General features: G+C 43.8%; 1 protein-coding gene across 1 annotated transcript; it reads left to right on the top strand.

Annotated features, from left to right (window-relative positions):
• Positions 1-513: 513 nt before the first annotated feature.
• LOC122941970 (proton channel OTOP2-like) lies at positions 514-13,448 on the top strand. Its single transcript, XM_044299464.1, has 6 exons — positions 514-880; positions 4,007-4,143; positions 4,308-4,366; positions 4,505-4,626; positions 8,839-9,695; positions 13,278-13,448. The coding sequence occupies exons 1-6, from the start codon at positions 514-516 to the stop codon at positions 13,446-13,448; spliced, it is 1,713 nt and encodes a 570-aa protein (XP_044155399.1).
• The last annotated feature ends 5,416 nt before the right edge of the window (positions 13,449-18,864 follow it).

Raw genomic sequence — 18,864 nt, 5'->3', positions numbered from 1 at the left:
GATAAAAAATAAAAAAAACAGCATTGAGCAATCTATCCGATGACATGTAAGCTGTGAACACCAAACCTAATAATCCATATCTTATCCCAACAATGACACAAAGAACTCTTACTTTCACTCTGAGGCTCAGTCCTCTCCCAGGACATATATACACACCTGCACTCTTAACTTGAAGGCTATACATTACTACTGCTACTTACGTGGAACAACCTTCCATTCAATTCTCATACTACATATAGAATTCTACGCACTCACCATATCCTACATCTTGTCTTCTACCTATGGTATGGCATATATCTGTTATCTGTGTCCAATTATCAGTTGCAAGATATATGAGATATACATGCTTCACGGTCATATATATTATTACCTTCCATCATGTGCCTACAAGTACACAAATTGAGTTATGCAAGTGTTGATAAGAAGAGAAAAAGCCTTGGATGTTAAGAGCAAGCAAAATATGAAGAAAGAAAAGTAGCTGGCAAAATTCATTTTTTTTTCCAGGACTTGATTATGGGTGACTTAACTGTCCACACCGTTTCTCCTGCAACTGTCTCTCGTATGGAAACGGACACAAAGTTTGAGAAGATCAGTATTGGCCAGCATTCCTTGGTAGCTGTTGAACCCACTGTGTTGTGGAAGAAAGGTGGTCGCTTGCTCTCTGGGCTTCTGGGGTTAAATGTGCTGCTGTTGGCCATTGTACTTATTAGCAGTGCTGCTTTCAATGATGTGGCGCTGGTTGAATGGCAACTACTCTCTCTTCTGTGCACTCTTATGGGACTCACAGGTTGCTGGATGGCTGTCTACTTGCTCTGGACATCAAAAAAGGACCATCACACAGGCCTAAAGGACTCCCATGCTGGACCCATCTGGTTGAGAGGTAAGAACAGTTATAGTTCTCAGTACAGGGGAAGTTGATCTTGGTGGGTAAGAATAATGAAGAACCTGGGGTACGAGTATATGAAGCAATTCCCTAGGAAAGCCACCATTAAAATTCTATGGCGTTAAAGGGGTTGACTCACTTCAGCAAATGGAATTTATCATGTAGAGAAAGTGAATACAAGGCACTTACTAATGTATTGTGATTGTCCATATTGCCTCCTTTGCTGGCTTGATCCATTTTTCCATCATGTTATACACTGCTCATTTCCATGGTTATGACCACCCTGCAATCCAGCAGCGTTGGTCGTGTTTACACACTATAGGAAAAAACACTGACCTCTCTGGTGGCCGGGACCATAGGAGTGCACATAGGCTAGCTCTTTATCAGATAATGTGCAAGCACGACCACCACTTCTGGATTACAGTTGGTCATAACCATGTAAACGAGAAGTGTATTATTCCATGGATTATTGGATGAAGCAATATGGATAATAAAAATATATTAGTGAGTGTCTTGTATTAACTTTGTTTACATGAAAAATGCCATTTGCTGAAGTGAGACAGCCCTATTAATAAGTTGTCCTATGAGATAAATAGATCAGAGATTTATACATGAATAGAAGGTCCTGTTCACATCATATTTTTAGCCTTCCATCACAAGTGTACAGGGTTGCCAGCCGTTTAGAAATTCCTGGAAAATTCATAAAAAAATAGGTGACTTTTTACCTGTGTCTGTGAAAAAAAAATTTACGTGTCAGTGAATTTTTTGAGGCTGGTGGTATTTGACTAGATTATTTCAGTGGTAATTATCATTTTACATCTCACAGTAAATGCTTGTAATGAGTTATTATCAGTATATTGAGCTGTGGACAAGTATTACTTACAATCTTTATCATTCTTTATGGTTTTCCAATTTGTCTTTACATTTTTTGGGATGTCCATGATTTTGGGATAAGTTGTCCAGAAAAAAGAAAAAGTGTACGTCTGGAGAACTTCAAGTGCATACCTCTCAGATGTATCCCAGTGTACAGGAATACAGTGGGCACACGTTCCCCACACAGTCCTTCTCTTTAGCACTGTAGTGCATTCACTACTTTCACCAACAAGCCCTGGACACATGGCCAGCTTGTTCAGTCCAGGACTTTTTAGTTCCCCTACCGCTTTGACTTTGAGGGAGCAACTTCCAAAAAGTGGCACTAACTTTTTACCTAAGAAATAGCTCTTTTTATATTATTCTCCCGTGAAGCATTCCCCCCTAAGTCTCCATACACACCTGGTCTCCTTAAAGAGTCACTGTACTTTCACACAATTTTATTTCTTTTAATAGAGAATGGTCTAAATAGCAAATTTCCTGAAATCACTTCATTTAAAAAAAATCTGCCTGCATCCACCTGAAAGTCATGGCCACTAGGAGTCTCACTTCCACCAAATTTGCAGTCCCCTGCCTGTTGTCAGACAAGATCCATCCCTAGTAACAGAGACTCAGAAGATGGCTGGGAAGTGGGGGCTTGTCAGAGCTAGCTGAGATCCTGAGCCTACTGCCTTTCTGTAAGTGTGATCCCCCCCCCCTTTCCCCCCTTCTTATCTGTTCTGTGAGCTCTGGAGCTGACATAAGTGGAAGGATGTCATAGTAGAGTGCTGGCAGATTGCACAGAAGAGAGCTAACAACTGCTTGTGAGAGAAATGCATCTCATTGTGCAGCTGAAGAGATGAATAATTAGGCTGAAAAAGATATAAGGGAAGCCAAAAAAGACCTATTTCTTTACAGTTATCATTGTAAAAATAAACGCAGGCATTATGCAAACTTTTTATGAAAACTCAGGCACGCTTTAAGGATAGCCAGTACCCCCCACCACCAACAAACACACAAACCCAAGCTGTCCCATTCCACTGAATTCTTTAGCAGCTTCAAGGGATGAAGGTTGTGTTGCCTATGATGGAAAGGTTTGAACTCTGCATAAAGTGACGTGGCTGAGAAGCTTTGTTGATGTGTAGAGACATCTGTGTACCCAGGATCTACCCTCCCTTCTGGCCCTTCAAACACAGCCGAGAAAGACTGAAGGAGTTCTCTTCTCTGTTCATCGGATGCATAGAAGTGACCAAACAGCCATACACGAGAACAGCGAGGGGAAAGGAAGATCCTGTGTGCATCAGCAATATCATATACTACACAGTACTGTGCAGCTGGGACTCATAGTCCCACACATACAGGTTGCAAACAGGGTGGCCACTTTATACACCTCTGCTGTCTGACTTGGGGAACTGCTTTGACAACCGTCCATATATGAGATATCAGTTTAATGGAGGCTAGTGATGAATGCCATAAAGTGGCATCCATCACCCATAGACTATTATGGCCTTCATTAGGGCTCATTCACACGACCGTATGAATGAGTCCACATCTGTTCCACAATTTTGCGGACCCATTCATACATACAGATACAGACAGCACACTGCGTGCTGTTCGCATCCGTTGCTCCGTTCCGTGGTCCCCGCAAAAAAAGATAGAACATGTTCTATCCTTGTCCATTTTGCGGACAAGACTAGGCATTTCTATATTAGGCCGCCCGTTCTGCAAATTGCGGAACACACACAGGCGGCATCTGCATTTTGCGGATCTGCAATTTGCACACCTCAAAACACAGCGCGGTTGTGTGAATGCGCTCTTAAACTGATAAGTCTTTTTACAGGATGCACACATTATCCATTTCACTGACAACATTGTCCAGTGCACTTACTAAAAGACCCAACTGGAACACACATTGACTATTTTGGCAGCTAAGGCCAGGTTGACATCACCATTTAGTTTTACGTTCTTCTGATTCGTCAGAAGAATAGAAAAATAAACAAATAAAAACAGATTCTGTATTTTAAGCATACGTTATGCTCAGTTAAGCACATTTTGCATCTGTTTCAGCCATTTCCGTCTGAGATGGAAAAAACAATACTTCGTGTAGGACTTTTTTTCCATCTAAAATAACAGATCTTAGACAGAAATGGCTTAAACGGATGCAAAATGTGCATAACGGATGCTTAAAATTCAGGATGACGGCTCAGAAGAACGGAAACCAAAATGGTGATGTGAACCTAGCCTAACGTCTTTGTTTTGCATTATTCTCTGCAGTTGGGCTGGCAGTTTTTGGGGTTTGCACATTGCTTCTTGATGTGCTGAAGATTGGAAAAGCAGTCGGTCTGGTCCAGTGTGCATCTCCTATCCAAATCATCCAGCCAATCTTTCAGTTTGTGTTCGTGGTGTTGCAGGTAAGATTTGTGACACTGTCCCTAACAACCCTTTCTTGGCCATTAGCGACCTAGCAGTTATGTGTAAGCCTGAAATATCAATAAAACTCCAGAATTTATTGCAGAATTTTTAATTGTATCCTCTTTAGTATTAGTGATTGTGATTGCCTGCTCTTCCCATTTAGACGTATTTCCTCTGGGTGTCCTGCAGGAACTGTGTTCAGAGTCACATGAACCTTACCAGGTAAGAACTAATGAAGAATATCCTCCAGAATAATCTTCAGGTCAGTCTATACTAATAACCTACAGGAATTTTAGTGGGGAATATTGCAGTAAGTTCAATGTAGCTTCGGTGCTCAGCTGTCATGTCCCTGTGTTATAGGTGCGGCCTCATGTTAACTCTCAGCACCAATCTAGCCATCTGGATGGCTGCGGTCACAGATGAATCTCTTCACCAAACGCCTAGTGCTAACAGCTCATCTGGTGGTCACAGGATGTCCAGAGGTAATACATCCCAGTAATAAAATAAATGGTTTATTATGTTGATGCCAAATTGACAACAATGGGGGTCGATTTAGACACCTGTCTTAATATTCCAGTGCGCTGACCTCTACATAACTTCGGCGCATCCACCGCCGGTCTATATGTAAGCCAGCTTCCCTGCTGGATTAAATTTAGACCGTTTCCTATGCCTAAAACAGGTGTAGTAACCTTTGTGCCGCAATCTGCTACAAATATACGCCAGAATATTGGCGTACATCAGCTGGTATATTGGAAATTGAATGGCTGGAAAAGTTCCACTTTCTTTTTGACCTCTAGCTTCTATAGTACAAGCAAAATCCACAAACTATTATGTATTGGAATTGCATAAATATAAATCTTCTAATATAGTTTTAATATTTTAATACTGGAATCTTTAGTGGCAGAAGCTTTCCAATGGTTAGATACAGAGCTGCATAGAATGACTAATTCTGCACCATTGTCAGACGACTACATCACCAGATGTAGCACAGTGGATGTGTACCCACTGTGTCACTGAACGAATTTGACTTAGGTCTACTCCTTTTAAAAAAAAAATCAAATAGAATTTTTATTGAAATAAAGTTTTTTTCATATACAAAAGATAAAGAATGGACATATCTTCATGTCGATAAATGATAAAGCAAGATAAGAGTACAAATATTGCCCTGTTTCATAAACAGTTGTACAGTGATGTCTACAAAAATAACAAAGTACATAAGCCAAACCAAATAACCCCCCCCCCCCCCAACAATAACAAAGCAGAGAGACGACTACACCATCCCCTATGTGGATGAGTAAAATAATTAGGTCTACTCCTAAGGGCGTTATCTAAGTGCCCCCTCCCTGGTTTTTTACCTACAAGGATCTAGTCTTCGCCAGAGGGGAACGACCAGGCTGCTTGACCCAGGCAGGTCGAAAGACAAGCAGAATCATAGTCAGTGAACAAACTTAGGTCAGGGCAGGAAAAATTTGTTCAATCCGGTAAACAGGCCAAATGTTGGAAAAGGCAGCACATGGTCAATACAATAAATAGGCAGAGATCAGAGCAGGCAAAGCAAGTTCAACACAGTCAACAAGCAGAGGTAAGGCACAGAAGGTCAGATGACACTAAACACACCTTTGCATGGAATAGGCAAGCTAGGAACCTTTTTGCTCAGCCATCCTCCCATAGGGATAGCCACCTAAAGGGAAGACTAGTCATAGGCTGGCGAGAGAGCGTGCACCTGTTCGCCATATGACCATGGGAACTGTGGACAGGAAGTAGAGAGGCTGCAGAGGCGTAGCATGGGACAGACAGAGCTAACAGTTCTACAGCAGCCATACCCGCTGTGGATATTCGCTCTGGTAGTCAGGATTAGTGGGTGCAGCACAGAGGTACAAGTTCTTGGTTCAAAACATCAGTGTTTATTCACACGTGAAAGCAAAACAAAAACGCAAGTTGCTTTGTGATCGTTCACACACATGAAAAGTTCATATACAAAACAGTCACCTTTTCTCCTGGGTGTTACTTCACACCCTGTTGGAAGTTTTGTCAAGTCCACAGGCAGGTGTTAGGTGGTCTGTTCACCCTCATAGGGGTCTGAGCCCTTCAACCCAGCTCAAACCGTGGATCCCAACACAGCCCTCAGATCACAGCACACAGACCTCCTAAGCTCCACTTTCAGACGGAGATAATCCTCTCCACCTGGCAGTGCTGGCTGGTTTTTATGCCTGGCAAAACCCGGCCTGGAACATGGGGAGTAGTCACCCACCCATCACTTTGACTACTCCCAGTAAGGCCCCTTTCACACGGGCGAGATTTCCGGCGGGTGCAATGCGTCAGGTGAACGCATTGCACCTGCACTGAATCCGGACCCATTCACTTCAATGGGGCTGTGTACATTAGCGGTGATTTTCACGCATCACTTGTGCGTTGCGTGAAAATCGCAGCATGCTCTATATTGTGCGTTTACCACGCAACGCGGGCCCCATAGAAGTGAATGGGGCTGCGTGAAAATCGCAAGCATCCGCAAGCAAGTGTGGATGCTGTGCGATTTTCACCCACGGTTGCAAGGAGACGATCGGGAGGGGGACCTGATTTTTATTATTTTCCCTTATAACATGGTTATAAGGGAAAATAATAGCATTCAGAATGCTTAGTACAATAGGGCTGGAGGGGTTAAAAAAATATTTTAAAAAATTAACTTACCTTAATCCACTTGTTCGCGCAGCCAGCTTCTCTTCTGTCTTCATCTTTGCTGTGCACAGGAAAAGGACCCGTGGTGACGTAACTGCGCTCATTACATGGTCCGTCACATGATCCATCACCATGGTAAAAGATTATGTGATGGACCATGTGATGAGCGCAGTGACGTCATCAAAGGTCCTATTCCTCAAAAATGAAGACAGAAGAGAAGCCGGGCTGCGCGAACAAGTGGATTAAGGTGAGTTACATTATTTTTATTTATTTTTTAACCCCTCCAGCCCTATTGTACTATGCATTCTGTATTAAGAATGCTATTATTTTCCCTTATAACCATGTTATAAGGGAAAATAATACAATCTACACAACCCCGAACCCAAACCCAAACTTCTGTGAGGAAATTCGGGTTTGGGTACCAAACATGCATGATTTTTCTCACGCGCGTGCAAAACTCATTACAATGTTTTGCACTCGCGCAGAAAAATCGCTCATGTTCCCCCAACGCACCCGCATCTTTTCCCGCAATTTCCATGTGAAACCAGCCTAAGAGCCGTCCCAGATCAGCTGTTACAGCCATACTAAGTATCAAGGTGTCAAACAGAAACTGCTGCTGACACATAAAAACCTGCTCTTACTCAACCGAGGCCAGGAACCTCGGTGACACGTACCTATCATCCACGAAGATTTCTTGTACCTTCTTACACCGCTGAGAAGGAGCAGGGAGATACCGGCAGGCATCGACCTCCAATGTTACATAGACTACAGTTTGCTATATTCTAAGGACTCATGCACATAACCATATTTTGCAGATTGCACATGGACCTACCAAAAGAAGGACAGCACACAAATGTCATCCATGTGCTGTTCACATCATGTCCTTTTCTTGTCCGTATTGTGGACAAAAATAGTCATATTTTAGTGGCGGAAGTGAGAAAAATGCAGATTACACAAAAAGGGTGTCTGTATTGTCGGACCCATGGTTTGCAGACAGCAATACGGATTTGGTCGTGTGCATGAGGCTTTAGAAGCATTGCTTAGTAAGTGTTCCAAAGCACAAGTATATCTTAGGTTGTATACAGGAGCCATTTATGGAGTGCCAGGAATGAGAAATAAAGTAAACCTTCCTAAAAGGTACTCCTGCCATCTGAATTGGACCTAAGGCCTAGTTCATACTTCAGTGGTTTGGTCAGTGAGCCAAAACCAGGTAAGGGGCAAAAACACCAAACAGGTGCAACTCTTTCCATTATTCCTTATCATTGTGAAGCCTCCATTCCTGGTTTTGGCTCACAATCACTGATGGAAATCACTGACCAAATCACTGAAGTGTGAACTAGGCCTAAGTGGCATCTAGAAGCCAGAATCTCAAGCTCACTTTCTGACAGTGAGTGGCACAGCACATATTCAGGTCAACCTTCTTCCTTATGCACACAAAGTATTTTCTTTCCGCGTGCATCCCGTTTTTTTTTTTAAAGACCGTATGCAGAACCATTCAATTCAATGGATCTGCAAAAAAATCGGAAGTTGCTCCATGTGCATTCCATTTCTGTAATAGAGCATGTCCTATTATTGTCCGCATTACGGACAAGGATAGGACTCTTTTATTAGGGGCTAGCTGTTCCGTTCTGCAAAATACGGAATGCACACGGACCTCATCCGTATTTTTTGCGGATCTGTTTTTTGTGGACAGCAAAATACATACAGTCGTGTGCATGAGCCTTTAGGCAAAGTCCACATGAATTGCATTTCCTCTCGATTGTTTCCACAACAACTCCACTCGGACACAAAAGAAAACTGATCTGGCACTAAAGTCAATGGGCGCCGGATCCATTTTCTTTTCTGTCATGGCCATTTTAGAAAGAATACAACCGGATCCGCTCACTAATGGATGGAGCCGGTTGTTACCCTTGCCTACTACTGTGGGCTTCATAGTGCTCTAGACTGATATTTAGGCCACTGAATGTTTATTTTATTCATTTTAAAATTTGCTAATCCAGACATCTGTTTTGTTTCAGCTGGTGGAGGATCTGATACCTGCGCTTGTAATAATCTGGCGTGCGAAACCTTCGAGACAGGATATTATTACCTGTACCCTTTTAATATTGAATATAGTCTCTTTGCTTCAGCCATGTCTTACGTGATGTGGAAGAATGTGGGCCGTGTAATGAGTCAGCATTCTCACCACACACATCACTCCCTCTGTCCACATAGACTTTTTGTGGGACTTATCTGTGGGGTTGCGGTCCTTGTGGCAGGCCTAGGAGTCTTCATTGTCTATGAGATTGATGTTTCATCGGATGAATCTAGGCCACAAGCACTTGAAATGTTTTACATCTTCAATATCATAGCTCTCAGCCTGATGTGTATTAGCTCACTTGCTGGAACCATCATCTTCAGATTTGACAAAAGGGAGGCCGACAGTCACAAGAACCCTACAAGGAACCTTGATGTTGGTCTGCTGATTATAGCTGCCCTGGGCAAATATTGCATCGCCTATTTCTCAATAATAGCCATTATAGCCAAGTCTCCTGGTGGCCTCATTGATCATTTAAATTTGGTATATTCACTGCTTATGATTTTACAGCACACCCTGCAGAACATTTTCATCATAGAAGGACTGCATAGAGAACCATTCAGTAGTGGACACTCGGGCCATCGTAGTTCTGTAGCCTATAATGAGAGACATGAAGTTTACATCAATCAAGCAGATGCAGGTATTCAGAGTAATCACTTGGAAGCTGAACATGGACATGAGTTGGATTCAAACTCCAATGGGGTTATGGCATACTCCATGATAAAGAATGCTCGAGAAGACTTGCGAAGGAAGGCCCTAAAGGAGATCTGTTTATTCCTCCTCATCTCCAACATCATTGTAAGTTTAATCTCCAATGGACAATAATGTCCTTATGCTTTTTGCACTGGTTTATTTTTGTTGACCAGCTAATGATGTGGCAGTAAATCTATGACATATAGCATCGACAGGATGTATAGAGGATGTGGATCAGCTGTGTCACGTGAACAGGTTTGACTGGCAGCTACTCCTAAGGGCGTTATCTAAGTGTCCCTCCAGATCTTTATCCTTTAACCCCTCTACAGGGATCTGGATTTTACTGCAGAGAAGCCACCAGGCCGCTACCTCTTGGAGTAGTCTCTGTTGAAGTGACTGCTGGCCCATGAGTGTCAAGAAACACCAGTGCAAAGCACTGTGGGATCAGGTAAAATTGCAGTCAGGGAAACGCCAAGATCAGGGCATACAAACTATAAGTAATACGATAAATAGTCTGGGGTCAGGGCGGGCAGCTCAAGGTCAGAACGTTAACCTGGGAGGGGTCATGTCAGACAGTGAAGGGTCAATTCCAGAAGTCAGGCAGAAGTTTGTACATGGAACAGACAAACAAACAAACAAACACCACAACTGTACAGGAAATTAGTTAAATAGAACCTATTGCTCAGGCACCTTCCCACAGGGTTAGGTACCTGAAGTACCCCAGGGTAACCAGCCATCGGCTGGGGAAAATTAGGGTGTGCCAGCTAGCACATTAAGAGCTTATGAGAGCATGCACATGCCTCCTATGAGCAGAGAGGGCATTGCCAGCAAGAAGCATGCTTCAGCCTGTAAAGAAGGAGCATTGTTACCCTGGAGGCCGGGACCGTGGGGCTGGGAGGGAGAGGCTAGGACAGGCATGTCCAAACTGCAGCCCTCCAGCTGTTCCCAAACTACAACTCCCAGCATGCCTGTAGCTATTAGGGCATGCTGGGAGTTGTAGTTTTGCAACAGCTGGAGGGCCGCAGTTTGGACATGCCTGCGCTAGGAGGTGCAGTATGTATAGCAGCAACAGGCACAGTTTTCAGGTATATTACTAAGTAGGCTTTTCCCAGTAGCTGTGTATAGGCAGTAATAATGATTGGTAGTAATCCTCCCTGAGTCTCTCTCTTTCTCTAGAAACACCTTGCAATCTTCCTAAATAACCACAAGAGTGCAATTCCATTCTCATTGGCACTTTCTGAAATTCCCAGTGCACGGGGTGCAGATCTTAGATCAGGGGGCCAGTCCGTCTTAGAATGTAGTGGCAATATACCCAGACCACAAGCAGTACAGTGCTTTGCCATAAACGAGCATTACCTTACTATCGTTAACCTGCACAGTATAAAACCTTCTGTGTGGATTTCAGGCTCTCTTTCTCTCAGGCGTAGTCTTTTAGTTTAGTTGCTTCTCTGGCATTTTTTCAGTCTGAGGGATAAAGGTTTCCTGGACTAGGCCTAAGCTTCAGCATCTCACACTGACACATCCTTCGTCTGGGCCTGCTTACTAGGGACTCTCTAACCAGGGCCGGGACCAGCCCATCACCCAGGTAGTTGCACTAAAAAGACATTCACTGGGTCACTATAATTGCAGGCACAGACCAAACCTATATAAGAATAGGCCCGGCCATGCCGTATTGCATCCCGCAAACAGCAGGTCCGCAATATACGGGCACCAGTCGTGTGCACACTGTATCACGGATGCAGATCTATTCACTTGAATGGGTCCAGAATCCGAAACAAGTGGTGTGGAACGGCGGCACATGTTCTAATTTTTTGCAGTGCGGATGGATCGCTTCACTGACCTTTTCAAGTTGAATGGGTCTGGATCCATCTACAGCAACCGCACGGATGGTGCCCGTGCATTGGAGACCCACACAGAAAGTCTGGCACATGTTCGTGTGCATGAGTCCTTAGGAGCATAATTCCATAGATGGTGCAAATTAGCTCTCCTTTAGAAAGAAGAATACAGTCTCTAGTATCACCTGTAGGTAGATATATTGTAAGGTGGCACTAGAGAGACAGTTTTCTTCCTTCTGGAGGAGAGCTAATTTGCATTCTTTTTTTCCCGAGGGAGCATTCACTATAAGACTCCCAGTCCCTACACCAGTTAGAGCTATGTAGATGGATAAATGATAGATTGATTGCTTCTTATAGACAGACATACCATGATCTCACTAGCATATGTTAGGTCATTCCTAATTATATTTATTAAAGGGGTTATCCCATGATTAATGTAACCAATGAAAATCAGATAGTACATGATAATCTCTTTCTAAAAAAGCTAGAACCAGCCCTGTACCTCACATGGATCCAGAGATCTCCCCATTCAATGCTCTGCTAGATTTATATTAAGCTGACAGCTTAAGGGGAGTGTCTTTTCTGCTGGAGCTCAGGGGCGTGTCCATGCTCTCCCTATCACAGCTCAGGAGGCAGTTGAAGGATGAAACTGAGCATGTGCGGCCATCTCAGTGAGCAGGTCAAAGAAATAAGGAAAAGAACAAACAGCAGGTGGCGCTATACAGATACATTTTCTTGAATAACTCACTGGCTATACTAAATTTTTTATTGCATGCAATTACAAAAATATTGAGATCCAGGTGCTGGTTTGAAAACTTTAATATTTTTCGTGGGACAACCCTTTTAATGCAGCAGTAATTAACTAATCCATTTGTAAAACCTATTTGGGGCACATTTATTAAGACCTATGTTTTAGACGCCAGTGTTAATCAGCCCCATAACTGTTGATGGATTGCCGAAGTTATGAAGTGGTGGCGCCCTTCTCCGCCCCTTTTTTTGACCTGGCGTGAGCGGGGAAAAAGTTGTAGATTCTGCCATACCATGGCGCGCAACAGAATCTGCGCCAGATATACGCCACAAAAGTGGCATATATCTAGTCATAAATGATCCCCTTTATTTTTCATTTACATTAGAATAGATTTAAGCCCACCATTGAACTTAAGGAAATGTGGCTAATTTTAAAATACAGAATGGTTGACAGGGTGCTGTGGAGTGGAAGAAAGGGGGGTGGGGTAACACTTTTGTTTTCTATTTCCAAAACCAATGCAGAAATGTGAACTGCTGTCTTCTCTATAGTATACAGAATGATCATTATGTGTTGTGTATTTAGTGATGAAGAAAGAAGAAATTATAAAAAAAAAAATTCTGCTCTTGATGTAAGAAGTCAAATCTCCATGCATTGACTTCCTACTGATTCTGAAATATAGATTTGTGTTGATACACAGCAGCCAATCACAAGCTGCAGAGCTGCTGGAGTGGGAGAGTGCAGAAGCCTTAGCCAATCATAAGACAGGAGGTGTGTCTCAGACTGCCTCAAACTCCCCGTAGTCAGTGCAGGTAAAATGTAGTCACAGATCACATCATTGCCCTAATGAAGCTAAGGTACAAAAAAGATGAAGGTACTGACATATCATATCATTATGGAGCTCCTGACTGAATAGTCGCTGTAATTTACATAGCTATCCCCAAAAAGTTGATTTACCAACATATAATGTAATAACAAATATCCATTCCATGCTGAAACCATAATATAAATGATAAAATGTATTGGAAATGTCAAAAAATTTTGGCCACCCATGGTTCTCCTTAGTACATAAATTGTATCTAACAATATTGTGTCCTGTTTCCCCAGTTCTGGATCATGCCTGCCTTTGGTGCTCGTCCAGAGTTTGACAATAAGATGGAGATGAGTTTCTACGGAAATGCCATGTGGCCCGCTATAGTAAACATTGGCCTTCCGTTTGGGATCTTCTACAGGATGCATTCAGTCGCCAGCCTTCTGGAGGTCTACGTCATTTCCTAGCACATCTGGAAGCATGGCAGAACAAGAACATTGTGATGAAACTAGAAGGCTAAGGAAGGCATTAAAGGACGGTCTATTGTTTCCATAGCTTGTAAAAAGCTTGCAAACATTTTCGGACCGAGATAAAAAAAACAAGCCATTTAATTAGCACATGCAAATAGCTACCCATGCTATATGTGTATTACAACATGTATTTTCTCATTACAGTACCTTTTTCAGAACAGTTGCAATCTATGGGGCTATTCACATGGCTGTTTTTTTTAATGGCTAGTTAATGGCGGCCGTCAAATAATAGGTCATCCTACCTTTTGCTGTTTTGACAGACGGATCCCCTTTGAAATCAATGGGCCCAATTTTAACAGCCGTTTAGACAGACGTGCACCATCTAACGGCCATTAAAAATTGGTACATTAAGGACCTTTGAGTAAAAAATTTTTTTAAAGGCAACGCTCCCAACATTGGGACATCAGATGATCACACTGATCTGATCCTGTTGCCTTCAGTGCAGAGCAAATTTTGCCAGATGCCTGTGGTGAGGTTTTCTTTGGTTTGTTTAAGTGTGGGCACTAGCTGGAATGGGGGAAGGAGCAAAAGCGTAGCATTATTCATATTAAGAGGTCTTGGGTGGCATTATATCTACAAAGGGCACTGTTGGAGGCACTCTTTAAAATAGGGGCACTATGTAGGAGCATTATTTGTCCTGGGGGCAGTTATGGGGCCGTTATATGTCCTGGGGGCACTATAGGGGCCATTATATGTCCTGGGGGCACTATGGGGCCATTTTATGTCCTGGGGGCACTGTGGGGGGAGGCATAATATGAACTGAGGGCACTGCAGTGGATGGGGTTTAAAAAAAGGCCAATAAAATTCATCCTTTTTTAATGTTACAAACAGATGCAAAAAGGACAGTAAGAACAGATAGACGGACAGAAAATGGATGCACACCTTGATGGTCAAGGGCCATGAAAATCTGACTTGTTACTTGTTTTTAACTGACTTTTTTTTTTTTTTTTTTACTGTCGTGTGAATGTACCCTAAAGATGAACAGCTGTTAATGTTATCGCTTTATCTGAGATTGTTTGATGACCTTTGTTCTGTTTGAAGGTGTTTAGCCAAATCATGACAGAAGGATCCTCAGTATGGGTCCTTGATCCTGGGGTCAAAACTTTTTCCTTAAATGACTGACTCAACAGATATAAGGGCCAATAATCCAAGACTATTAGATATACATTACCAGTTCAGTTCTGATGTAACAGGGACTTTGCCGAGGATGATTCTCTGTACTGTGAAATGTGAACTTCTCTTGAAATGTTATATTATTACCAATAAATGAAAGCAAGGAATATAACTCAATGTGTCGTGTGATGGTGTCTTTGATAAAGGTAATTTTGATGGACTACGGACAAATCTCTATAATCTCTTTCCATATTTCCCAACCCTATTTGGGCTTACGGACATCCCACCTTTGGGACCCTGAGACCCCACTCTACAAGCCAAGGCAGAGTTGCTCATTTGGGTGGAGCAAGTCCATCCATACATTACATGGATGACCACTGATTTTAATGGTTCTGTGTAATACATGTCCCCATTTCTCCTGTAGTAGCCACAGTAGCCTATCTTGGTGGAATATTTTTTTTTTCCAGGGGACCAAGACACATGCCAATTTTCTGTCTTCTATTTCTAAACAATAGTTTTATTTATATATTTTTTTCATTTCACTTCACCAACTTAGATTATTGTGTTCTGATCCATCACATAAAATTCAGATTAACAAAACATTGAACTTAAGGCTGTAATGTAACAAAACACGAAAAAAGTCAAGGGGGTGAATACTTTTGCAAGGCACTGTATATTACTTACATTACTTACTTACAATACAGAGGGTAGCGTTTTAGATCTCTGAGCGAAAACATGAAATACCGTATATACTCGAGTATAAGCCGACCCGAATATAAGCCGAGGCCCCTAATTTTACCCCCCAAAAATGGGAACATTTTTTGACTCGAGTATAAGACTAGGGTGGGAAATGCAGCAGCTACTGGTAAATTCCAAAAATAAAAATAGATACCGTACCAATAAAATTCAATTTTTGGGAAAATACCAGTTCATGCGAATTTTTATGCAAAAATTTGAATGCGATTTTTTTTTTGAGAATTTTCGCTATCAAGAAAAAAAAACTCCCTACTTCATACTTGGCTAGGAAGGGGGGGCTGTCCAGGGGGAGGGGGGGATGTCCAGGGGGAGGGAGGGCTGTCCAGGGGGAGGGGAGGCTGTGCAGGGGCCGGTACTTACTGCCGGTGTAAATCTCGCGGTCTGCTCCCAGTGTAAATCTCGCGGCCCACGTGTCTCGCGAGATTTACACTGGGAGCTTAACAGAGGTGCCGCGCGGACGTGCTGGGAGCTGACCGGAGCAGCTGTAAAGGTAAGTAACAGCTTCTCCGGCCCCCAACATGTCATGGTCTGTATTATGGCAATGTAAGTTGCCATAATACAGACCTAGACTCGAGTATAAGACGAGGGGGCTTTTTGAGCACAAAAATATGTGCCAAAAAACTCGTCTTATACTCGAGTATAAACGGTAATAGTTCGTAATCTGTATCAGGGCATCTTCAGACAATTCAAATGTTGGTGTGGGGGAAGGGGTTATCTCATAATAGTTTGACAACTTGTCAGGGAGTTATTTTCCTAAAAATTGCATTTTTCTCCACAAGGCCAGCACACAAAACCACAGCCCTGTGCAAGATCTGCAGAATTAAAAGAAACTGTGGGCGTTCAAACACAATCATAGGTACCAGAACTCTATAGCAGCACATAAGGCGGCATCACCAGATCTGGCCAGAATTCCCAACAGAACATGTTTGTCCTTCTCCTGGTCCAATTTGTGGCAGCTAATCAGCATCCCCAAGTAATACAATATCCTTGTCATCATCATCAGCTTTGTATTCTCCTGCTAAGACTCCTCCTCCTTGTCCTCCACTCCATCATGAGACATCCATAACGCAATGTGTGGCCATGAAAAAACTTTTTTCGACCAGTGATTAGCTTGTCTACAAGCTGAACCCCGACCTAGCCAAGTTGCTTGTTGTGCAGTCGCTGTTCTACCATTTAGTAGTGCCTTGTAGTCTCAAGTGGTGGAGAGAGCAGACCGCTCCTTGCAATTCTCGCTGTGTAGCTAGGTGCACGCCACTGTGGACACCTGGAGAAGCTGTTAGGGGCAGGGCAAATACATGTCTTTTATGGCCCACTGGGTGAATGTTTTTTGCGGAAGTGATGAGGCGGCACACCAGCAACAAGGCTAGGTCCTTTTGCCCCCCCCCCCCTCCCCACAATTACATCAGGCTGGCTCCCACTCCAGGCACTTATCAGCCTCCTCCATCTCCATCTCCATGTACACGATCCTGTTCCCAACAGCAGAAGGTCACGTCATTGCTCCCACTCCCCCTTTTTGCTATCACTTGTGTCAAGTCAAGCGTTGCCATGCAGTGTTTGAGCTGATTGGTCTGGGAGAGAGTAGCCACTAAAGAACATCAAGCAGTAAACATCCCACTACTGTGCCCCCACAACTCCAACTGGGCAAGGTGGTCAGTTACCATGGCTGCAACATTGTGACCACTCTGAACCTGTAGAAAATAACAGATATTCTCTGCGTGTTGCATGTCATTAACCTAGTCTTGCAATGCTTTTTTTAAAAGTACACTGGTTTGTGCAAGGTGCTGACAATGTCCAGGAGACTGTCCTCGCATTTCAGCCATTCTTACGTGGCGATGAACGATCTCATAGACTTGAAGCGTCAGAACAGTCTGCCACTACACTGCTTAATCCGTGATGTTCCAACTCACTGGAATTCAACATTACACATACTAGAGCATCTGTAAGAGCAGATTAAAGCTGTGAACAATTGTGTCATGCGCCAGACTCAGCAGGAAGCATGTGTTGTTTCCAATTCATGCTGCAGTTGTCCATCATCGCCAGGGCAGTTGTCCCTCTTCGCCAAAAGGGGCCCCCTGCTGTTAGATACATAAGTATCCCCCCCTGCGGCGCACAGTCTCCCCGTATCACCAGAGCTCAGTGACAGGCCAGCATTATCCACAATCTTGATGCCACAGACCGGCATCAGGACGTTTTGTGTGGGCGGAGCTAACATAGCTCTGTCACCATCTTTTGCCTGTACTTGCTCCAGGCTGCAAGGCCCAAATGTCAGACAGGGATGACTGGGCCTTCTGCTATGTCCAACCCACAGGCTCTGACCTCAGCTGCTGGACTGCAGGAGCTCCTAGGACCCTCCTATTAAAGCACCTGGTAAGTCCATCTAGTAAGAAGCATGCAGCAGTGTCTGTGGAGGAAGTGCAGGGCTGCTGGGGTCACACTCTTATTGTAGCAGCCCTGCACTGCCCTCAACTACTGATGGTCACTGACCTATTAGTTCCCACTGTCAGCTCTGTGTTTCCCCTGTGCCCCCTCCTACGGTCTCCCTGTGCCCCTCCTGTGCATTCCCTGTGCCCCCTCTTGTGCGCTCCCTGTGCCCCCTCCTGTGCGCTCCCTGTGCCCACTGTGTGTGCTCCCTGTGCCCGCTGTGTGTGCTCTCTGTGGCTGCTGTGTGAGCTCCCTGTGCCAGCTGTGTGAGCTCCCTATGCCCCCTCTGTGTGCCCGCTGTGTGTGCTTCCTATGCCCCCACTGTGTGAGCTCCCTGTGCCTCTGTGTGCGCTCCCTGTGCCCCCTCAGTGTGTGATCCCTGTGCCCGCTGTGTGTGCTTCCTGTGCCCCCCCTGTGTGACCCTTTTGGGTGAGCTCCCTGTGCCTCTGTGTGAGCTCCTTGTGTCCTGAGGGCTCCGTGTGACTCCAGGGCAAACCAAACAACATGCTCATGTGGTGCTTGTGACTTGGCCGTGCTGCGTTCAATTACCACACGGCTATCTGGCCCATAGAGGGTGTAGCTGGCCAGCTAAGATCTGTGCTAGGTTGCTAATATAGCTTGTGTGTTTATACAGCTAGACCTGTCAATAACCTTAATACAGTTCCTATGTTTGTGTGTTAAGGACAAAAGCAGAGTTATTTACTGTGACTTCATGTTTTTGGATGTCATGTAACAGTTATATGTTGTGTTCACAGAAGCAGAAAAGATAATATGCCTTTAAGATGCATTATATAGATGTGAGGTAAGCTCAATGACACAGCAGAAAAAACAGAAAGCATAGAGTTAAACTGTTACTGGGCAGGAATCTTGACCAATCACAGCCAGCCTCACACACAGCAGGAGTTTTGACCAATCACAGCCAGCCTCACACACAGCCTGTGTGGGAAATTCCCCTAGCAGGAGCTGCTAGAATCATTATACACCAGAGGAGAGGAGCTGAACAGACTTTCACTCCACTAAGAGCTGTGTTTTATGGAAGCAGAGAGGCCCAAATAGGTATTTA

The sequence above is a fragment of the Bufo gargarizans genome, chromosome 6 (genome assembly GCF_014858855.1).
Source record: "Bufo gargarizans isolate SCDJY-AF-19 chromosome 6, ASM1485885v1, whole genome shotgun sequence".
Taxonomy (NCBI): domain Eukaryota; kingdom Metazoa; phylum Chordata; class Amphibia; order Anura; family Bufonidae; genus Bufo; species Bufo gargarizans.
The sequence above is the reverse complement of the archived record's forward strand: the minus strand, read 5'-3'. Positions and strand labels throughout refer to the sequence as shown.

Coding starts and splice junctions, on each gene's coding strand:
- LOC122941970 (XM_044299464.1), top strand. CDS start 514: ATGGGTGACTTAACTGTCCACACCGTTTCTCCTGCAACTGTCTCTCGT. Junction 4,627..8,838: donor TGGTCACAGGATGTCCAGAG/GTAATACATCCC, acceptor GTTTTGTTTCAG/CTGGTGGAGGATCTGATACC. Junction 9,696..13,277: donor TCCTCATCTCCAACATCATT/GTAAGTTTAATC, acceptor CTGTTTCCCCAG/TTCTGGATCATGCCTGCCTT.